Below are 17,895 nucleotides of genomic sequence, written 5' to 3' on the forward strand. Positions count from 1 at the left end.
AGGTAGCCAGCGTTTCTCAGGGCCATCTTTGCCCGTCAACTTGCCATCTTCGGCTTAGTACCACACTAATGCAGAGGCTCCACTGTCAGGGCCAAAATGTCCGATCGGCATCTCGAGCACGCCAGCACACGCTTTGACATTGCCCTCCAAACTGCTTTCCCGGGCATAGTCGTTGTTCAGACCTTCGAGACGTTTCTGGTATGTTTCCAGCGGCACGGATCTGACGGCGCATCTAAGGCTTGAGCGAAAGATAAGCTTTTCCTTCACCAAAGTCATGTGCGAGCGCTCTACACGCGAAATCTGGGGCCCCGGAAACGACTACCAGAGGCCTATCATCCTTCCAAAACAGGGCATCGCTGCACCATGCACAAGGGAAAACCGAGCACTCTGGAGCCTATATTGACGCTAGAACTTCCGGTTTGGTTGTTTTATCATATGGTAGTCCGCAAAACTATTCAAGCCACCGCTTATCTCGAAGCGATGTTCTGACGAGTCAGTAGAGATGCAGTCAATACAGGCTTGACCTCGAATCAAGACACTTCAGTCCGGGGTAGAGAGCCAGTATGGACGATGCTCGCTATCTGTGGACAATGAACTATCGTCATATCTTATCATGTTGGACGCCACATTGTCGAGCATAGCGCATGTACGGCATGAGATGGAACTGCCTGTAACAGCTATATTCATTCACCTCGTGCAGACACTCGACGCTGCATCATTCCTACCCTCCTGATTTTGAGAATCGTTCTTTTCCCACTATGTCGGCGACCAACAGCGAGAAGAAGCTCGGCAATCCAATGGGTCCGGTGACTACCCGCGAGGAGGGTGTCGTTGAGCACGTCCACTTGGGATACGATGCGCAGCTCACGAAGAACCGGTCGCTCATTAGTGTTCTGGGTATGTGCCTTGCCATCGTAGCAGTGCCCTATGGTATTGGCGGTCCCTTGATGAGCGCCATCTATGGTGGTGGCCAACTGTCGATATTCGTCGGCGTACTGGTTGTCCTGTTCTTCAATGGCTGTGTCGCAATTTCGCTTGCAGAGCTGGCATCACGGTATCCAACATCTTCTGGTGTGTACTATTGGTCATACCGGCTCTGTGGTGAGCGCAAGAGGACACGCAAGATCGTCTCGTTCCTGACAGGCTGGTTCTGGCTCATCGGAAACTGGACAATTGCACTTTCTGTCAACTTCGGTTTCGCTTCCCTCATCGCGGCTACGGTATCGATCTACAACCCAGAGTGGGTAGCATCGGACTGGGAGCTGCTTCTCATCTTCTACGCGCTGTGTCTGCTGGTCTTCCTTGTTTGCTCATTAGGAGACAAGCTGCTACCGTATGTGGACTCCGTGGCCGCGGTATGGAACTTCGTTACCATCATCGCACTTCTTGTCGCCCTCTCGGTCCGCGCTCAGCAAGGGCGACATTCGGCCTCAAACGCGCTCGGCAACTACGACAGCAGCTTCTCGGGCTGGGGTACGGGCTTTACGTTCTTCATCGGTCTCCTCCCACCAGCATACGCCTTCTCCGCCATAGGCATGGTGACATCAATGACGGAAGAGTGCGCCCAGCCCGAGATTGAAGTCTCTCGCGCCATCGCTCTCTGCATACCCTTCGGTGGTCTCGCATCGCTCTTATTCGTCCTACCGCTATGCTTTACGCTACCACCCCTCGAAGACGTCCTCAACGCACCCTACGGTCAAGCGCTTCCATACGTGATATACTCTATCATGGGCTCGAAGACAGGAGCGCTGATATTAATGATCATGGTCCTATTCGTTACTCTCTTCTGCGCCATTGCAATCACGACTGCTGCTTCACACTGCACATGGGCGTTCAGCCGCGACAACGCGCTTCCTCTCGCTGGCCTCTGGACACGCACTATTGCCGATCGGCCCATCTACTCGCTCACGCTCGTCACAGTCATCGAGATGCTACTCGGTCTCATCAATCTTGGTTCCAGCAGTGCATTCACTGCTTTCGCGTCAGTCGGCGTCATCGCACTCGCCATCGGGTACCTCGTTCCTATCGCCATCTCTCTCTTCACCGGTAGGAGAGAAGTCGCACATGCAAAGTGGAATGTTGGTGGTCTGGTGGGCACCGCAGCAAACATCGGTGCTGTGGCATGGATCCTCTTCGAATTGGTGCTCTTTAGCATGCCAACTGCGCTTCCTGTTACCGAGGTTTCGATGAACTACGCTAGTGTCGTGTTGATCGGCTTTGCGTGTTTGAGCGGGCTATGGTATGCGCTCTCTGGCAGAAACAGTAAGTTCCAATGTTTATCCGCATGGTCATGCACGGCTGGAGCCTCTACTGACATTGCCCAGAGTTCAAGGGTCCGCCTGACGAGGTGGATGACGTTTACTAAGGCGTAGCATTTCTTTGCCCTGGTTGTCGAATGATCACGCTTTCTTGTGGCCCTCGTACCTCTTGTACTATGACCTCCTCAGATGCAGGATATTGTACATTTATCTAGATTGCAGCCTTTTGTGGACAAAATCCATCAGGTTGCATCCTATTCTATCTGGTGTCGTTCTTGCCCAAGAGTATACATTGTCTTTAGAACTACCTATATATCAACATCTGAGAGTATGTATGCAGCAAACTCAACATAGCTCCCCTGGTGATGTGAACCGTATGTCATGCAAAGGTGCAGCGTGGCATTGAAGCACTTTCACTGTAGTAAAGCCTTGAGACATATGGGCCACCTGGCCCAAGGTCACATGCTTGAAGCTTAAGCCTCATCAGCTGGGTAGCAGGCATAGAAGCACTAGTTCACGTTATAGACCACTCAAGTGTAATGAGGTGTGTGTGTATGCAACAAAGTATATCTCTACTGAGCCTGACAGGGACGCCTACACTCAAAACGGAAATTCTCCCTCCGGCTTCTCCAACACTCCAATATCAACCTGCTTCCTATGTTCCGCATCCAGATACGGGAGCAGCAGACCCTCCCAATGCTCTCGTCCCTTGTAGTAGCTAACCGTCTCATCCCAGCTTCTTATCGCCTCCGCCAGTCTTCCTGGTACATGCGGCTCCTTCGCAATGGTCGTCACCGGCTCGAAGTACGTTCTGATGGTGAAGAGTAGAGCTTTGGACTTTGGCAGACGTCGCAGAGATTGCCGTTCGGAGCGGAAGTGGATGTCTTCGACACGGAGACCTTTGGAGTTGGCAGTGGCCCATGAGGCGACCGTGTTAGAGTTTTGGTCGCCCATGCGGTGTGACCACGCAAGACCGTCGTCGAGTTGGATGAAGAACTACAGATCTATCAGCACTGGTACCTCAACGTTTGGAGTGGTTTTGGTGCTACTTACGTTGTTCCGAATGACAGGCTTCTCACACGTCATATTTGCGAAGAATCGATTCATGGCCTTTTGCAACTTCTCTTGGTAATGAGGTACACCGGCTTCAATATGGAGTTCGTCGAGCGACATGCGGTATTTCTCAGTCAAACGCCAGAACCCGGGTAGGCAGACCGCGCCCGCATCGATGTGGTATTGGCCATCGTCATTCAATACCATGACAACCAGATCGTCCTGGACAAGCTTTGCTGCGGTTACCATGGCTTCCGTCGGGTTCGGTGCTGGGTACTGAAATTCTTCACCAGTGACTGTGTTATGAAGGATGTTGCCGTGCAATTGGAAGACTTCCGGATAGCGATGCGTCAGATATTGCGTCAACTCTTCCAGGACCTCAAAGCATGCGAGGCGCGTGACTTCGTTATCGACATATTGTACCCGGGAGTTGACGTCCTTCTCGAGCTCCCGAACCTTGGCATCGTGATAAGGGATAAAATTCGAATCCATTTCAATCCACTGGTCCCAATCCATTTTCCGGATCCCCATTGTAACAAAATTCGGGCCATGGCGGAAGGGTCGATAGAGCTTGGGATCAGTAAGCTCAAGTTTGTAGTCCTCCGCCGGTTTTGGTGACGGTGTCTTGAATGGTGTAGACGGGACTTGGAGAGGTCAGTGCTGTTCAGATAGAGGATATTCTGATCAACTGCACCTTTTTGCTTCACGTCGTAAGATGGAGAGAGTCTTTTGCTCGAAGTTTTCTGCGTCCGCCATACCAGGCCAACCGAAAGTACAACCAGGAACGCCGCAAAGCCCAGAGGCGTCAAGACTGGGTTGATCGATAACATGTACATCAGGTAGTAGTGTTTCCCCGCGCGCTGCTGCCGACGACGCTTCAAGCAGACGACAAGAGCAATTAAATGCTAGATCATCGTGAGATGGACGTTGACAATGGCGAATGACACCATTGGCAACTATCTACACCTTAGCGTAGGATCGCGTGTATAGGTTTGCAGGGAAATGTGGGTCAAGAAATGGCCGCTGTACTTGCCATGCTGGGTATAGCTCGAACTGCAAGGCATCGCCACGCTAAACCCCGGTCCCATATCTCGTGGCGAAAACGAGGCCTGATAACCTTCCATGTTGAGATGTTCCGTGATTCCAGCGGCATCATTCATATCGGAGATAGGAGCTTGTTTGCTTGTGTCAGACATGGATTGCGGGGACGCTCCACTTCCGCTCTTTGAGGAGCGCAATTCAACGATAGCGAGCTTGTCTATACCAGAGCGAGGCAAATATCGGGCAATTTTGAGTTGTTGGACTCTCAATTGAACATTCTTGTCGTAGTCTGGGGGTTGACTCCCGTGCGATGACGCGGAGCTGTGTTGCGAACATTCATTATGGGACTCAACAGCGGGAATACGCCCCATACGATGCATAAGCCTATAAGTCGCGATCATTCCCAAGACTGTTTTATAAGCTTCTTCGCCCGACTCCCTATTGACTAGAACACCTGTCACCGACTTATTCTTCATTTCGCCTCAAACGCAGCTCACTATTGACATTGAGATCTTCATTATGGCAACGTTCGGAAACTACGCTGGAACCGAATCCAAGTCGAAAGCTTTCCACTACTCGCAAGCTGTCAAAGTAGGAAACGTCGTCCGTATTTCCGGCCAGGGTGGTTGGGATGCGGAAGGGCACGTAGCACCAAACGCCGCAAAGCAAGTGGAGCTAGCGCTTGAGAACATTGAGAAGGCTCTACAATCTGTCGAAAAGGGCGTGTCCTGGAAGAACGTATACGCTATTCGATCGTACCACACAAATATCGACGAGTCTGCGGACCTATGTATCGAAGGCTGGCGACGCGTCATGCCTGATCACCGACCGGTATGGACATGTGTCGAGATTACCAAACTTGGTATCGAAGGCATGCAAGTTGAAATCGAGGTGGAGGCTCTCATTGAGTAGGAGTGAGGGAGGCGGTACTCAGGCATTAGTAATATGCTGGGACACGGGCACCAAGGGTGGCTACAATTCCTGTCGCATTTCCTGCGTACACACTCTTCAATCTTAATAGTCCTTAGAGTCATGTATACATCTAGCTTGGAATCTCTGTATGATGCGACATGAATTATGGTCGTCCTTGGTGCAAACACTAGACACTTGAGCAAGTGGCTGGTGGTCGTTGGGCTCGGAGGTATTTTATCGGAACTATCGCAATCTTCTGCTATAGCAAGAACCGATGAATTCTTTCATATAACCAATGTACACATGGCAGTGTTCTTGAAACTTCCGCTCCACGTAGTAGGACTACGAGAAGGTTGCCAGAGCGCCTCCAAAGTTGCTCGAATAGACAGCACGGACTCGAATCGCAGATTGTTGTGTATGTTCCCCAAAATCTTCATCACACATTCCCGATGGGCCTCCAAGAGTGAATGTGCGCCAGCTACATAGAGTGGGAAAAGAGCACAGTTCTGCGCTTTAGATCTCGTATCCATGCCTTGTATACACTCCAGACACGCATGGACATGCTGTTGGAGAAGAAAGTGCTTCGTGGGAATGTCGTGAATGGCGCTGTAAAGGTATATGAGGCCTGCGTGCTGAAAACAACGGACAAGTGAGAGCGATGCCGTTGTAACAGGGCTTAGCAGGTCTTGTCCTGCGTCTCCATCTGGACACTCTAGCTTGGAGTACGTGGGCTGAAGCGCGTGCTCAAAGGCCTGCGCCTTCTCGACGCAAACTTCAGCTCCAGTTTGTAGCTCGTGGCGGTAGAAGCTCATCTCAGCCAATGTGGATAGAACAGACCCAAGTGATGTAGTGCCATGGACGACTTCCCACCACACCGATCCTGACTCCATTGCCTCCCAAATGGAGGCTGGGAACGAAGGCTTTCTGTCTTGAAGTAAGGCGTCTGTCAGGTCGGTGGATGCTAGTTCCGAGAGTAGCATTCTAGTCATTCTGTCTGACGATGACCATGCTGCTCGAAAGCCGCCCATTGCGTTGATGATTGCGATCGCTCCTGCAAGGTGACAACCGGTCGAAGCGTCATCTGACATGCAGTTGACATAGCCTTCCAGGAAGTACAGAAGCAGCACCGCGACTAAAAGTGCGGAGAGCGCAGCACCATCGGATTGCTCGCTGCTCAGTTGACCGCGGATAACTGATAAGCAATGCAAGCGTCTCCTCTCAAGAGTCTGTTTGGACGACCCGCGCTCTTGCAGCGCCCGATGCTCCTCGGCAAATACGCATAGGGCCTGGAGGACAGGTTGAGAGCGCAGGGCAAGTGCGACTGGTGGCGGGACTGGCTCATGAAGAGTGGAGAAAAGTGGCCATAACCGCGCTTTGAAGTATTCCAGTGCTCTTCGCTCATTGACTGCCAGGTGAATGTTATTGAGCGAACGCTCGATGGATAGCTGTGGGATGCATTCGGGCACCGTTTTAGCAGGTCGCTTCTTCCATCTGAGTAGTAACTTGTCGTAGCTGCAGTCTTCCGCGTTTGTGGAAAGGAGGCATCGTCGGCATGTGGGCTTCTGGAGGTCGCATTTGACTCGTCTTTGCTTGCAAGGCCAGCACGACCCTTCAACCGTCCGTCGACGTTTTGGCGGACTGTTGCCAGAGGATTCCGGACGCGACATCTGTCTGCATGACGTGATAATGGTCGCGATTTCAGAGTAAGAGTGACGAGGTTGCGAAAGGGGAGTACCAGCCGATATCAGATGGCTGATACGAATGTCCGACTGATGCGAATCTGCCCTCAGTATTGATGCATGAAGGAACAAAGATCGAAAAGGGCGAGACGCGTCGAGGCCTCCGCTGATCGGGGCCCCCGATTGGCGCACGCCAAGACCATTATTCCCGCTAGAGCCGTGGCCTCGCCGCTCCACCAAGGCATCTCTCTCCATCAATGCGATAACGACGTCTGATGGGATATTTGTCACTGTTGAGTATTATGGCGGTAAGGGGTCAGGGACGTTTATGCTAACGCTTGGAGCGAACAAACAATCAAGCACCGTGTCAAGGCTCATGCTTTTGCGGGCCGAAGAAGCCCTGGAGGCGATAGGAACGGTACATGAAGCTCAACAACCCTTTGCTGGGCTGTTCTGCCATCGAATCTCATGGGCGTCCAACCTCCGAGCGTCGGATCATGCAACACTTTGGTTCCGGACGGTGTCAGGCTGCATCTAACGTCAATAGCTTTGCTTGTTACCGTGCAACACGTTGGTACGGTAATGGTACCTGCATTAAAGCGGAACCGCGCAAGGTAAGCAGAAGTACCTGCAAGACCCTCGCTCCTCACACCTTCTATGTGCGCGTCGATGCGCGTTCTGAACACTACTCTCACCATTGACGTCCTGAAAAGCAATGGACACCGGCAAAGGGTGGCAGATGCTGGGCTTACTGCCATGAACAAGCCCTTTGTTGAGTTAGCAGATTGCGAGGGTAATCCATTTGGATGGAAAAGTGTTCAGTTACTGCCAAACACCTACAGGGCTGAGCATTTCAAAGGTCATGTGCTCGTGGTGGCTCCGGCTCTCCACAGCAGCGGCTGCACAATCACACTAGTGTCGTCGATCACTTGGCTCAGCTCTTCTACAAGCGGTCGATGGACTGGAGGCTTACCGGATCACCTCAATTACTAACATCACCGTTCGCTAGCGGAGAGCGTCAGTGGCTCTTGTATCGCTATCTTGGGGCAATACCCGAAAGCAGCTCGAAATCGCATTGCGCGCCATGCCACGACACCTGGGCATGCAAGCGAATCCCAGCTGATGGTACTAGCTTGTGTAGCTGAAGAACAAATACACCGCTTAGTCGTTGCACGAGTTCCCGTATGTGGGACCGCAAGGCAAGTGGCGTATTCTTCTTCGCGGATGATGGGCTCAGGTCCCGGATCACCATGCGGAGAGTATTGAGTTTTGACATGCCAAGCGAACACGCGAGATCTGGACAAGCCACCATGCATCTTCACGAGAAAACACGAGGCTATCGTGGCTTCGTAGAATTCTGGACAACGGATACCGACGCTAGCGGCACCGGAGAATCGCAAAGCGGTATGCTGCTTTTCGGCAGAGTGCTCTTCCGCACTCACGTATTGGTGGCATTCACGCAGGATGCTGTGACTGTACTGTCGATATTTTGCTCTGGGCTGTGCTTGCTTGTCAAATGGCGAGTGTTTCGACTCACACTCTTTGAATCAGGCATATGTCTGCAACAGCTAGACCGTTCGCAAATGCGCCCCTTCGCAAGCTTGGCACCTTTGTTCTAGGCGGCGACTGCTAGACTGCGCTGACTTCCTACACTGACGGGATCTACCTGTCTTAAAAGGTCATTAGTCTAGGCTCGGCCCTGCATATCGCTGTCATGACCATCACTTGGTAGCTGTTTGGCTGGCTTTCCTCAACCGTATCGCCTTAAAGCGGCTGGCTTAGCCTAGGGCTACAGGGATAGATTACTATTTCGGGGACCGAGCTGTATCCCTCTACTCAATGTGGCTTGCTGTGGCCTCAACTGAACAGCATTTTGGTTCCATGCGGGACAGTGATCGGCGAGAATGGAAGGCCTGGGACTTGGTACACCGTTGCTGTTAGGAGACAGTCGGGGAATATAAGGATGTTCCAAACACCTTGTCTTTTGTTCCTTACCAGCTCACAGTTTCTCGCCTTACCTTGCTCTTGTAATTTATTGTTCATAATCTTCTCTGTCGTTACTTACCTCAGCTGCCATGATGGTCCCTACTAAATCCCTGGCGTTGCCACTCATCGCTCTATGTTCGATAGCATCATCAACTCCATTGGAACCGCGTCATGCCGCACCCGGCCTTATTGATGGCATTCTCAATGGTGTTCTCTCAGGCATCGAACAAGTCATTGCGGATGTCTTGTCTGGTAAAAAGTCACCCATCGACAACACCAAGACGAACAAGCCGTTGACATGCTCATTGTTGAGTGTTGACAAATGTTGCGTTTGTGAGTTACACCAATCCTCCTTAATCGTCTATGGCCTAACAGATATAGGGTACGATGTCTCTGCCGAGCTTACCAAGCTATTCGTTGGGGCCGACAAACAATGCAACGACAATGCTCGTGCTGCAGTCCGTATGGGCTTCCACGATGCTGGATCTTGGGATAAGAATGCTCTCAACGGTGGTGCCGATGGATCGCTACTCATGGAGTTCGGCGAGCATGAAAGACCCGAGAACAACGGTCTTCAGAACATTCGCCTAAAACTTCGAGATGTACAATCCAAGTACAAGGTTGGATACGCTGATCTCGTCCAATATGCGCACAATCACGCAACAATCTCGTGTCCGAAGGGGCCTCGCGTGCTTACATTCGTTGGCCGCAAGGATGCGACCAAGGCCGCGCCCAAGGGACTTCTACCTGACGTTCATCAAGACGCCGACAAATTGATCGCCATCTTCAAGGACAAGGGTTTCTCGCCCCACGATCTCGCAGCACTCGTAGGCGCCCACGCAACAGCCAAGCAACGATTCGTGGACGTCCGCCCAGAGGTCGTCGATAAGCCACTCGATACAACCCCCGGTGTCTGGGACGTCGAATTCTATAACGATACTCTTAACAATCCCTCCGGTGGCAGTGCTGACCAGAAGGTCTTCGTACTCCCAAGCGACAAGGTGCTATCGACACATCCCAAGATTGCCGATGAGTGGAAGTCGTTTGTTGGTAATCAGGTCCATTGGAACCTGGACTATGCGAAGGCTTACATCAGGATGAGTCTTCTGGGTGTAGAGAAGAGAGATTTGATGAAGTTGGTGGACTGCACGAGGACACTGCCCGTCAGCAGGCCCTCATTTCCTTAGTGTACATAATTTACAATACCCTTACGCGCATCGCGATTTAATTCAATAATTACTATGACAAGATGTCTCCGTTTCGTGGGCATGTTTGGCACGTGCGCGTGTATTTGACGTGTCGACCATGTAAGAGCTCGGAAGCCCTTTATGGCCCCTTCAGGGACCGCATCTGGAGAGGGTCGCTGAAGATACCCAGGTAGAGTTGGATAGCGGCATTAATCGTGACTCAGAACCATTGAAAGGGGAGAACTTGGATGAGGCATTTGGCGCAACCCTTTTCGGTTCTCACACTTGGCAGAAACTTTGTTGTGTCGAGATGCGATGAATGAATCGCGGTGCATGGTCTACCAGATAAAGGCAGGCGGGGTGGCTGACATAAGCGGGAGGCAGGCAAGGGTCCAGGTCAGGCGAGTCGAGCTTGCTTGTTTGTAGTGCGGAGAGCAGGCAGCTCACAAACGTCACGGCCGGCACACGAGCGTCACCACCACCACGCTCCACCCACACGATCACAATCCGCGACCAGATTTCGAGACACGATACGAGCGACGTAAAAGATAGCAAAGGACACAATGGCAACTCAATTCTTGAGGGCGGCGGCTCGCGCCGGCGTTCGAGCGCCTATGGCTGCTTCCCGCGGATTCCAGACAAGCGCTGTGCTGAGGCAGGATACTGTTGTTGCGCCAGTGAAGAAGCCCGTTGGTGCTTTTAGGGGAGGGTGAGTGCTCATCCCGCAATTGCATTCTATTGAACTGGGTTGGACGGCTATACAGCCACGGAAGACTGTCACATGCCATCAGGCAGGCGCGACGGCGAACACCATCTACTAGAATGGCAAAGAAGACTGAATTGTTATGGCTAACACACGACAGATTGTTCGGCTTCCTTCTCGGTGCTACCGCATCCGGCGCAGGCATGTACTACTATGTCATTGACGAATACCGCGTATCGAACCAGCTCCTGACCGAGGACATCTACGTACGTTCCTACCTACATTCCATGCGCATAAGCTCGATCGCAGGAACGATACATCGGGGCTATACATGTGAAGCAGGCCATGGCTAACGAAACCAGGCTCTCCAATCCGCCGTCCAACGGATAGAAGGCTACGTACGAACCCTCGAGGACAAAGTCGATGCGAAGAAGCGATAAATCACTCACCACATACCTATCAAGCGACGATTACGCGGCCGAACCTGCGCAGCGCGCCGAATGGGGACATGCACGGGCGGAGCAGGCAGTACAATACGATGGACCAGTGGGATGGAACACGCATGTACACTACGAGATTGGACTCTTCTCCGTCATTACGAAAGCTGATACTCGTCGAGTAACTACCTTATACCAAATATATTTTAGGCTGTTCATGGTGGTGTTTTGGAACCTGATGATGATATTGTGGCAGGCGCCCTCCACCTGAACCTGACATGCGGACTTGAATAGTGGCCTCTCTGAAACTCTGTCCAACTACGAGATAATTGCTTCACCGTTTAGGAAGTCGCGTTTGCGATCAAATGAATGCGTAACTACACGCGCTTTCGTGTGCATTTTAATCTATTATTTAACTCATCATTATGTGAGATCAATCCACGAAACCAAAATTAACGCCGTTCATGCTATTTACCATCAGATGCCCCCACTTGTCCTATCCGACTCAAATCGTCGCTTCACAACAGCGTAAGCGGCGCGATCCACTCGCACTTCGGTGGCGTGACGGGTATGTCTTCATCATCGTTGAATAGTCCTAGCTGAGCAACACGTTTGTAGATCTCCTCTAGAATCCTACCCTGCTCGCCCTCATACTCTTCTGGTTTGCCCTCCTTGTAACGATCCTTGGGGTCGATAGGCTTGCCATCTGGTGTAACACCTTCAACATGGGGGCGCGGTGCGGAGCTAGGCTGGGCTATGGAAGCCGGCTGAGAGGTAGCCTGAACAGGGGCGGGAGGGTTGCTAGGCTGGCTCTGTGTCTGGGGGGTGAAGGGAGAGGGTGAAGGCGTGGAGGCTGCTGGCGCGGCAGATGTTTGAGGCTTGAGGAAGGGGTTGGCAGCTGCCGGCTGCGTTGCGTTGTTTTGAGGCTGTTGGGTGCCGAAAGGTGACGGCTTGCTTGGTTGTCCGAAGGCCGGGGTGGTAGATGATGCAGCACCACCAAAGGGGTTCGCCTGTGCAGGTGCTTGTGTAGACGGCTGCTGAGGCTGACCGAACGGATTCGGTTTCTGGGTGTGTTGAGCTTGCTGGCTAAACGGTGAAGGTTGAGCTGGCTGCTGGGCAGCTTGACTGAATGGTGAAGACTGGCTTGGTTGCTGTGCTTTGTGGCCGAAGGGAGATGGACCTGACGAGGCTTGCTGACTAAATGGTGACGCGCCAGACGAAGCTTGCTGGCTGAAAGGAGAGGCATTGGCACCTGGTTGAGCCGCCTGTCCAAATCCGCTCTGTCCAAAACCTGGTTTACTGAAGGGGCTTGGCTTTTGTCCAAGAGCGTTTGCTTGGCCGAAACCCGACGCCGCACCTGGTGCTGATGGCTGGCCGAAAGCAGATCCAGAACTTTGGCCTATACTGCTGACTTGCCCGAAAGCGCTTCCTGTACCAGGAGCTGATGTCTGGCCGAAAGCAGATCCAGAACCTTGACCCATACTGCTGGACTGGCCAAATGCGCTACCTGCACCAGGAGCTGATGGTTGGCCGAATCCGGAGGCACCAAAAGCAGGCTTCCCAAATGCACTCCCACTACCACCGCCCAAGGCTGAAGGTTGACTGAACCCAGAGGCACCAAAGGCAGGCTTCCCAAATGCACTTCCACTACCACCACTCAAGGCCGATGTTGAACTTGTCTGAGCGGGTTGACCGAAGGCCGGTTTGCCAAATCCTGGATTACCCAACGCAGAAGCAGCGCCGAAGGCCGATGTTGAGCTTGTCTGTGCTGGTTGACCGAAGGCCGGTTTGCCGAATCCTGGTGTAGAAGCCTGCCCGAACGCGGATGGTTGAGATGAAGCTGCAGCAGTCTGGAACGGGTTCGCTGGTGCTTTGATGAAGGGATTCGCAGCAGTGTTAGACGATCCAGTAGGATTGCTTGCTGATCCGCTTGCTGCAGTGCCCTTGGCGATGTCGATGCGGTTGGGATGTACGTTGGCACCCTCTGCGACATAGTTGATAGCACCTGTGATATCATCCAAAATCGCCTTTACTTGCTGTTGCATCTTCTCGCTCAGCGCTCCCTCTTCTTGTTGCTACAGACCGTTAGTTATCAAGAACCCAGCGCTGAACTTCAGACTTACCGCTGTAGGCTCATTGCCTGCCGCGCGTAATGTGTAGTACCGGGATCGAAGCTCCTCTGGACTGATCTCGACAGGCCCCTCGATGAGCTGGCGCGGAGCATCTTTCCCGGGACCGTAGCATGAAAGCGGATAGATCGGCCGCTCTTTGGCGAGATCGATCTGAATGGCGTCCTTGTCTAAGCTGAAGGTCGATGATTTCTGATCACGGTTTCCACCAAATGAGTTAGTCCCGCTGTTATCACTTGGGCGATAGCGGTCGCCGTTGAAAGCACCAAAGCGGTTGTTGGTAGAGCCTCCGCCAAAGCCGCCTCCGCCTCGAGCTGCATCTCGCGAACTTCCAGGATGCTCGAATTTGCAGGAATCTCCGAACTTGCAAGCATTGCGCTGATAGAAGCCACAGACAGTCATGTCGCCTTGGTTGCCGTTATAGCCTCTTTGTCCGGGGTCAAGATCTGGAGTTCGCAGTTGACTGGGGTTTGTTAGCAACGGTGAGATTTTACTTGTGTTGTCAACTTGTGGACGTCAATGAAAGAGGCAGTCGCGGCTGGTGTGAACGGAAACTGCGAGGGTTCCAAGGTTCCGGCGGACGGACGCGACGCGCTAGTAATTAACGCGAACAAAGCACGTCAACTAAGAAAAAGACCGAACAGGCCTGCAGCCTACATCGACGTGAAAACCTACAAGATAGGTGACCTAGCGTCGATGTAGGCTCTAGACCTGTTCAGCTTTTTTCTTGTATAAAGTGAGAGCGCCAAATCTTGCCCAGGTGGTTGCGATTCACACAGCAGTGAAACGCCGTTGAAATCCATTACTTGTAGTTACCTCTGCCCATCGAAGCGCACTCTCGGTGTTCCCGGCCCTCTGCCCGTCTCTGCCCATATCGACCGATGCATGTGGCACTGGGAATGCTCGTCGCAAAATCGCGCTAAGCAATCAACGTAGACAGTATGGAAGTAGAGTAGAAAGAGTTGACGAGACGAAATCAAGCACCTACCGTAGCACGGCAGCTGGTGTATTATAGCTGCTTGTCGAAAAGGGTGAATCTCCTTGTGCGTCTGGGTGTTGACGCTTGCCTCTGCAGTGGTGTTCACCGTTCAATGTTGTCGAGGACGGAGAGATGAACGCTAGGCCATTTCAGCTTTAGCGTCACATTCTGATGAACCGGACCTTCCACGTACGCGATCGTCGTCTTTCTACGCCTCGCGCATTAATGCATTCAGCGCCATGTACGCCCAAGCGCACTACTTCATACCAGTGTCAATTCACAGAGTGAAAGTCAGGACGCATCGCAGACACTTGCGCCTTCCTGAATGCTAGTCTAGTGTTCGCGCAGTCCCCCTTCGACCTTTCCGAATACAACTTGGCATGACGGCGTAGATGCACGCTTTCTCCATTCTTACTATCGGAATCTTCGTCGCAGGGTACTCGACCGCCCGTTGGGATCTTGTGACGCGCGTCTACGAACTAGGTATCTTTGCCTGGGATCACGGCGTTGTGACACGGACTGCTAAGGGTTTCTGCCTGCTGTCCCTGCTGTTCTTCCTCTTCATACTACCCGTTGTGCGCATCGCGACACAAGAGACAGACTTGGTCAGTATGAGCCTTGATCGCACTTCCGGGTCCCTACTAACAGCATCAAACAGCATCCCCGACTCGCAGGCACCGGCATCTCTGCGCGCGAGCAGCTCAAACGTCGCGGTTCCTTCTAGTCTAGCGGGGTAGCAGGATGATGACATGGTCACACACAATGGGTTGATGCGCGTATTCTGGCCGTCAGACGCTCCAAAGGACTCTGCGCCGGGCGTTCTGGTGGGGTTCAGAAACTCGAAGTCAGATGTCTTTGTGGTAGCTGTGCTTCAAGAAGTCGAGTTGCGTCAAGTCGAGAACGCGCTGCTTGTCGGGACCTTGCTGCGACACAGCCCACACGATGTTCAGGAACTACTTCAACGATGCGGACACTCCTCGATGCGCGCTTTGGGCTACGTCAACCCCAAGAGCCCAGTCGAACAGCCTGATACCGACCTCATCGTAGTCCATACCGACCCCTCGTTCCGCTTTCCGCGCCTTCATTATCCTCACGAACCGCTCGTGGCTATGCAAGTCATCGTATACGACCGACCGCACCCAACGCGTATGCAATACCTCTCGCTCAAGCCTATCACGCTCGCATTAGGAGACAAAACAAGGGTCGCGGAATGGGATGTAGCTTTCGAGGAGCTGGAGAAAGCAGAAGAGAAGGAGCGGAGAAGGAAGGCACATCTCGTTGAGAAGCTCAAGCTGCACACGGTCATTGCACACCCGCGCACTCAAAAGGAGCTGGCGTTGCCGATGCTCATCGAGCAGGTGAACTGTTCGCACGAATTGAACGCCCTATTGCAGAAAAACATCGGTATGATGGGCAGGCGCATGAAGCGAGCCTTGAGTGTCAGTGAGCGGGTCGTCGAGTCTGCGAACGATCTCTGGGACTATATATGGCTTGTCCTCCATTATGCGTTCAGAGTCTGGATATGGCCGGTAGCCGCACAACTCTTTATCTTTGGGCTCATCACCCATCGCATAATGGGAGAAGCCGTTCTTCAGCTTCTCCATTGGCGACCAGGTTCTTCCGACTCGCCAGCTCTGAAAGACATCTCCGCGACGGCGCAACAGATTGACATACGATTACAACAGTCCTGTTACTGGCCCATTCAGTATCTCACCTTACGAAGGAGGAAAATCGACTGGGAAAGCATCACTAACAGTCATCCGGAGTATATCCGGTTCTACAATAGTCTGTGGCTGGTTGCCAACGATGTCATAATGGGCATCGCTGTTGGAACATTCATCATCGAGAACGCTTCGTTCGTGGCTGCTCAGGTCGATACCATATTCAGTACCTGGTCAGTCGACGGTCTACGGCGCATGATATCATGGCTTATGGGATGGCCCGGAGGCTTGAAGTTGAACACTGAACTGGCTGCGTTCCTGGGCGACCTTTTTCTTTGGGTCATTGATTACTGGGCGGGATGCATATCACTCCTGCGGCCACATCTACCTGCGCTGATCCAGATCATTGGCTTTTCCGCTTTCGCTGGCGCCACTATGCCCATCTCAATCTTCTCGGACCTCGTTTCGCTGCTGACGCTGCACATCTATTCGTTTTACGTCGCGTCTGCTCGCATCTTTCATTGGCAGCTTACGATAATCATATCCCTCTTCCACCTTTTCCGTGGAAAGAAGCGCAACATCCTCCGCAACCGAATCGACTCATGCGACTACGACTTGGACCAGCTATTGCTCGGCACTATTCTTTTCACACTGCAGTTCTTCTTACTGCCAACTGTGTTCGTCTTCTACTTGACGTTTGCGAGCGCACGCATTGCTGTCATCGGACTAAAAGCTGCGCTGGAGATGGGGCTTGCCTGTCTCAATCACTTCCCGCTCTTCGCAGTCATGCTACGACTGAAGGATCCTGGAAGACTACCTGGAGGAATCTGTTTCGAGCTACAAGACACGACCGATCTTTCCTCCAGCATGACAAGCGAGACAGGCTCACCGCCGACGGCCTATGTGTTGCTGAAGGTAACTCAAGTTTCTCAATTCTGTAACGTATGTGAACTCACACCATGCAGTCGATCCCGCTGTCACTACGCGCGATGTTTCAACCCTATTTCGACCTCGGCGATCGCATACGCAAGCACTACTTCTCGCCTAGCGTCTTGTTGTATCTCGTGTCGGGGCAGTTTGTCCCACCCATCCACCGCCGCAACTTATACAGCTTGCAATATAGTATGCTCCCCGCCAACAGAGCAAGCATAGGCGAGCTGTGGAAGAAGCTGACAGAAAGGAGTGCCACGCCGTCGCACGGGCCTCACGGGTACGCTGCGATGCCATTCAGGAAGGACATACTCAATGGTAAAAGTAGAAAAGTCACGTGAACCTTTAAGTCATCTGTATTTGTCTTATGTCCATCTTTCTTCGCACCTCTGCGTGTCTTCTGCATTCCTCTGTTGTGTCTTAAATGCGGCCGCGTGTCGTTGTTCTACGAGAGACTTGTCACCCGCTCTCACATGCCATTTCCACCTTCACCTCCAAACCCAAATCGAAAAAAAAAGAGGGCAAAAAAGAATCAACTCAACCCCCACCCAGCATCTGCTGACCGACGCCCACTCCGAATCGAACGGCGCGCCCTCCTGAGTTCAGCCCTTTGTGTGACAAATCCATCTCTTGAGTGTTTTTTCCCATTACCAGAGTCACTTTTGGTTTTGATGGACATGTTGTCTGTTTTTTCTCTAGGTTTTTCTAATCCGTGCAATGCACTCTATGTACCCGTCAGGAGCCCACCCGAGTCCGCCAAGTGGAGGAGAGTTGATGGTGGATGGGGTAATGTTGGGGTTTATATCTACAGGTAAAGGTGGGTCTTGTAGGTGCCGATAATGGGTGGGCTCAGGTGGGAGGGCTTGCATGCAGGGTGGCGGGGCTAGGCAGACGGCGGGCTGGGTAGAGGGCGAGGTGAAGGTGAGTCCCAGAGCCGGTA

General features: G+C 52.5%; 7 protein-coding genes across 7 annotated transcripts; 5 read left to right on the forward strand and 2 right to left on the reverse strand.

Moving 5' to 3' along the window:
• Positions 1 to 758: 758 nt before the first annotated feature.
• On the forward strand, positions 759 to 2,365 carry J4E88_001636 (uncharacterized protein; the record flags this gene model as incomplete). The annotated part of the gene is made up of 2 exons (XM_049395305.1): positions 759 to 2,262; positions 2,325 to 2,365. The coding sequence occupies 2 exons, from the start codon at positions 759 to 761 to the stop codon at positions 2,363 to 2,365; spliced, it is 1,545 nt and encodes a 514-aa protein (XP_049259169.1).
• A 493-nt stretch (positions 2,366 to 2,858) lies between these two features.
• J4E88_001637 (uncharacterized protein) lies at positions 2,859 to 4,147 on the reverse strand (the record flags this gene model as incomplete). Its single annotated transcript, XM_049395306.1, has 3 exons — positions 2,859 to 3,254; positions 3,312 to 3,955; positions 4,006 to 4,147. 3 exons carry the CDS (start codon positions 4,145 to 4,147, stop codon positions 2,859 to 2,861), a joined length of 1,182 nt encoding a protein of 393 aa, XP_049259170.1.
• Positions 4,148 to 4,871: 724 nt separating this feature from the next.
• Positions 4,872 to 5,264, forward strand: J4E88_001638 (uncharacterized protein; the record flags this gene model as incomplete). The annotated part of the gene is made up of 1 exon (XM_049395307.1): positions 4,872 to 5,264. One exon carries the CDS (start codon positions 4,872 to 4,874, stop codon positions 5,262 to 5,264), a length of 393 nt encoding a protein of 130 aa, XP_049259171.1.
• Positions 5,265 to 9,021: 3,757 nt separating this feature from the next.
• On the forward strand, positions 9,022 to 10,116 carry J4E88_001639 (uncharacterized protein; the record flags this gene model as incomplete). The annotated part of the gene is made up of 2 exons (XM_049395308.1): positions 9,022 to 9,262; positions 9,311 to 10,116. The coding sequence occupies 2 exons, from the start codon at positions 9,022 to 9,024 to the stop codon at positions 10,114 to 10,116; spliced, it is 1,047 nt and encodes a 348-aa protein (XP_049259172.1).
• A 563-nt stretch (positions 10,117 to 10,679) lies between these two features.
• J4E88_001640 (uncharacterized protein) lies at positions 10,680 to 11,259 on the forward strand (the record flags this gene model as incomplete). Its single annotated transcript, XM_049395309.1, has 3 exons — positions 10,680 to 10,825; positions 10,980 to 11,085; positions 11,182 to 11,259. 3 exons carry the CDS (start codon positions 10,680 to 10,682, stop codon positions 11,257 to 11,259), a joined length of 330 nt encoding a protein of 109 aa, XP_049259173.1.
• Positions 11,260 to 11,774: 515 nt separating this feature from the next.
• J4E88_001641 (uncharacterized protein) lies at positions 11,775 to 13,787 on the reverse strand (the record flags this gene model as incomplete). Its single annotated transcript, XM_049395310.1, has 2 exons — positions 11,775 to 13,331; positions 13,380 to 13,787. 2 exons carry the CDS (start codon positions 13,785 to 13,787, stop codon positions 11,775 to 11,777), a joined length of 1,965 nt encoding a protein of 654 aa, XP_049259174.1.
• Positions 13,788 to 15,134: 1,347 nt separating this feature from the next.
• J4E88_001642 (uncharacterized protein) lies at positions 15,135 to 17,296 on the forward strand (the record flags this gene model as incomplete). The annotated part of the gene is made up of 2 exons (XM_049395311.1): positions 15,135 to 16,940; positions 16,991 to 17,296. The coding sequence occupies 2 exons, from the start codon at positions 15,135 to 15,137 to the stop codon at positions 17,294 to 17,296; spliced, it is 2,112 nt and encodes a 703-aa protein (XP_049259175.1).
• Positions 17,297 to 17,895: the final 599 nt, after the last annotated feature.

The sequence above is a fragment of the Alternaria novae-zelandiae genome (assembly GCF_023758075.1).
Source record: "Alternaria novae-zelandiae strain BMP 2774 chromosome Unknown scaffold_2, whole genome shotgun sequence".
NCBI classification, from domain to species: domain Eukaryota; kingdom Fungi; phylum Ascomycota; class Dothideomycetes; order Pleosporales; family Pleosporaceae; genus Alternaria; species Alternaria novae-zelandiae.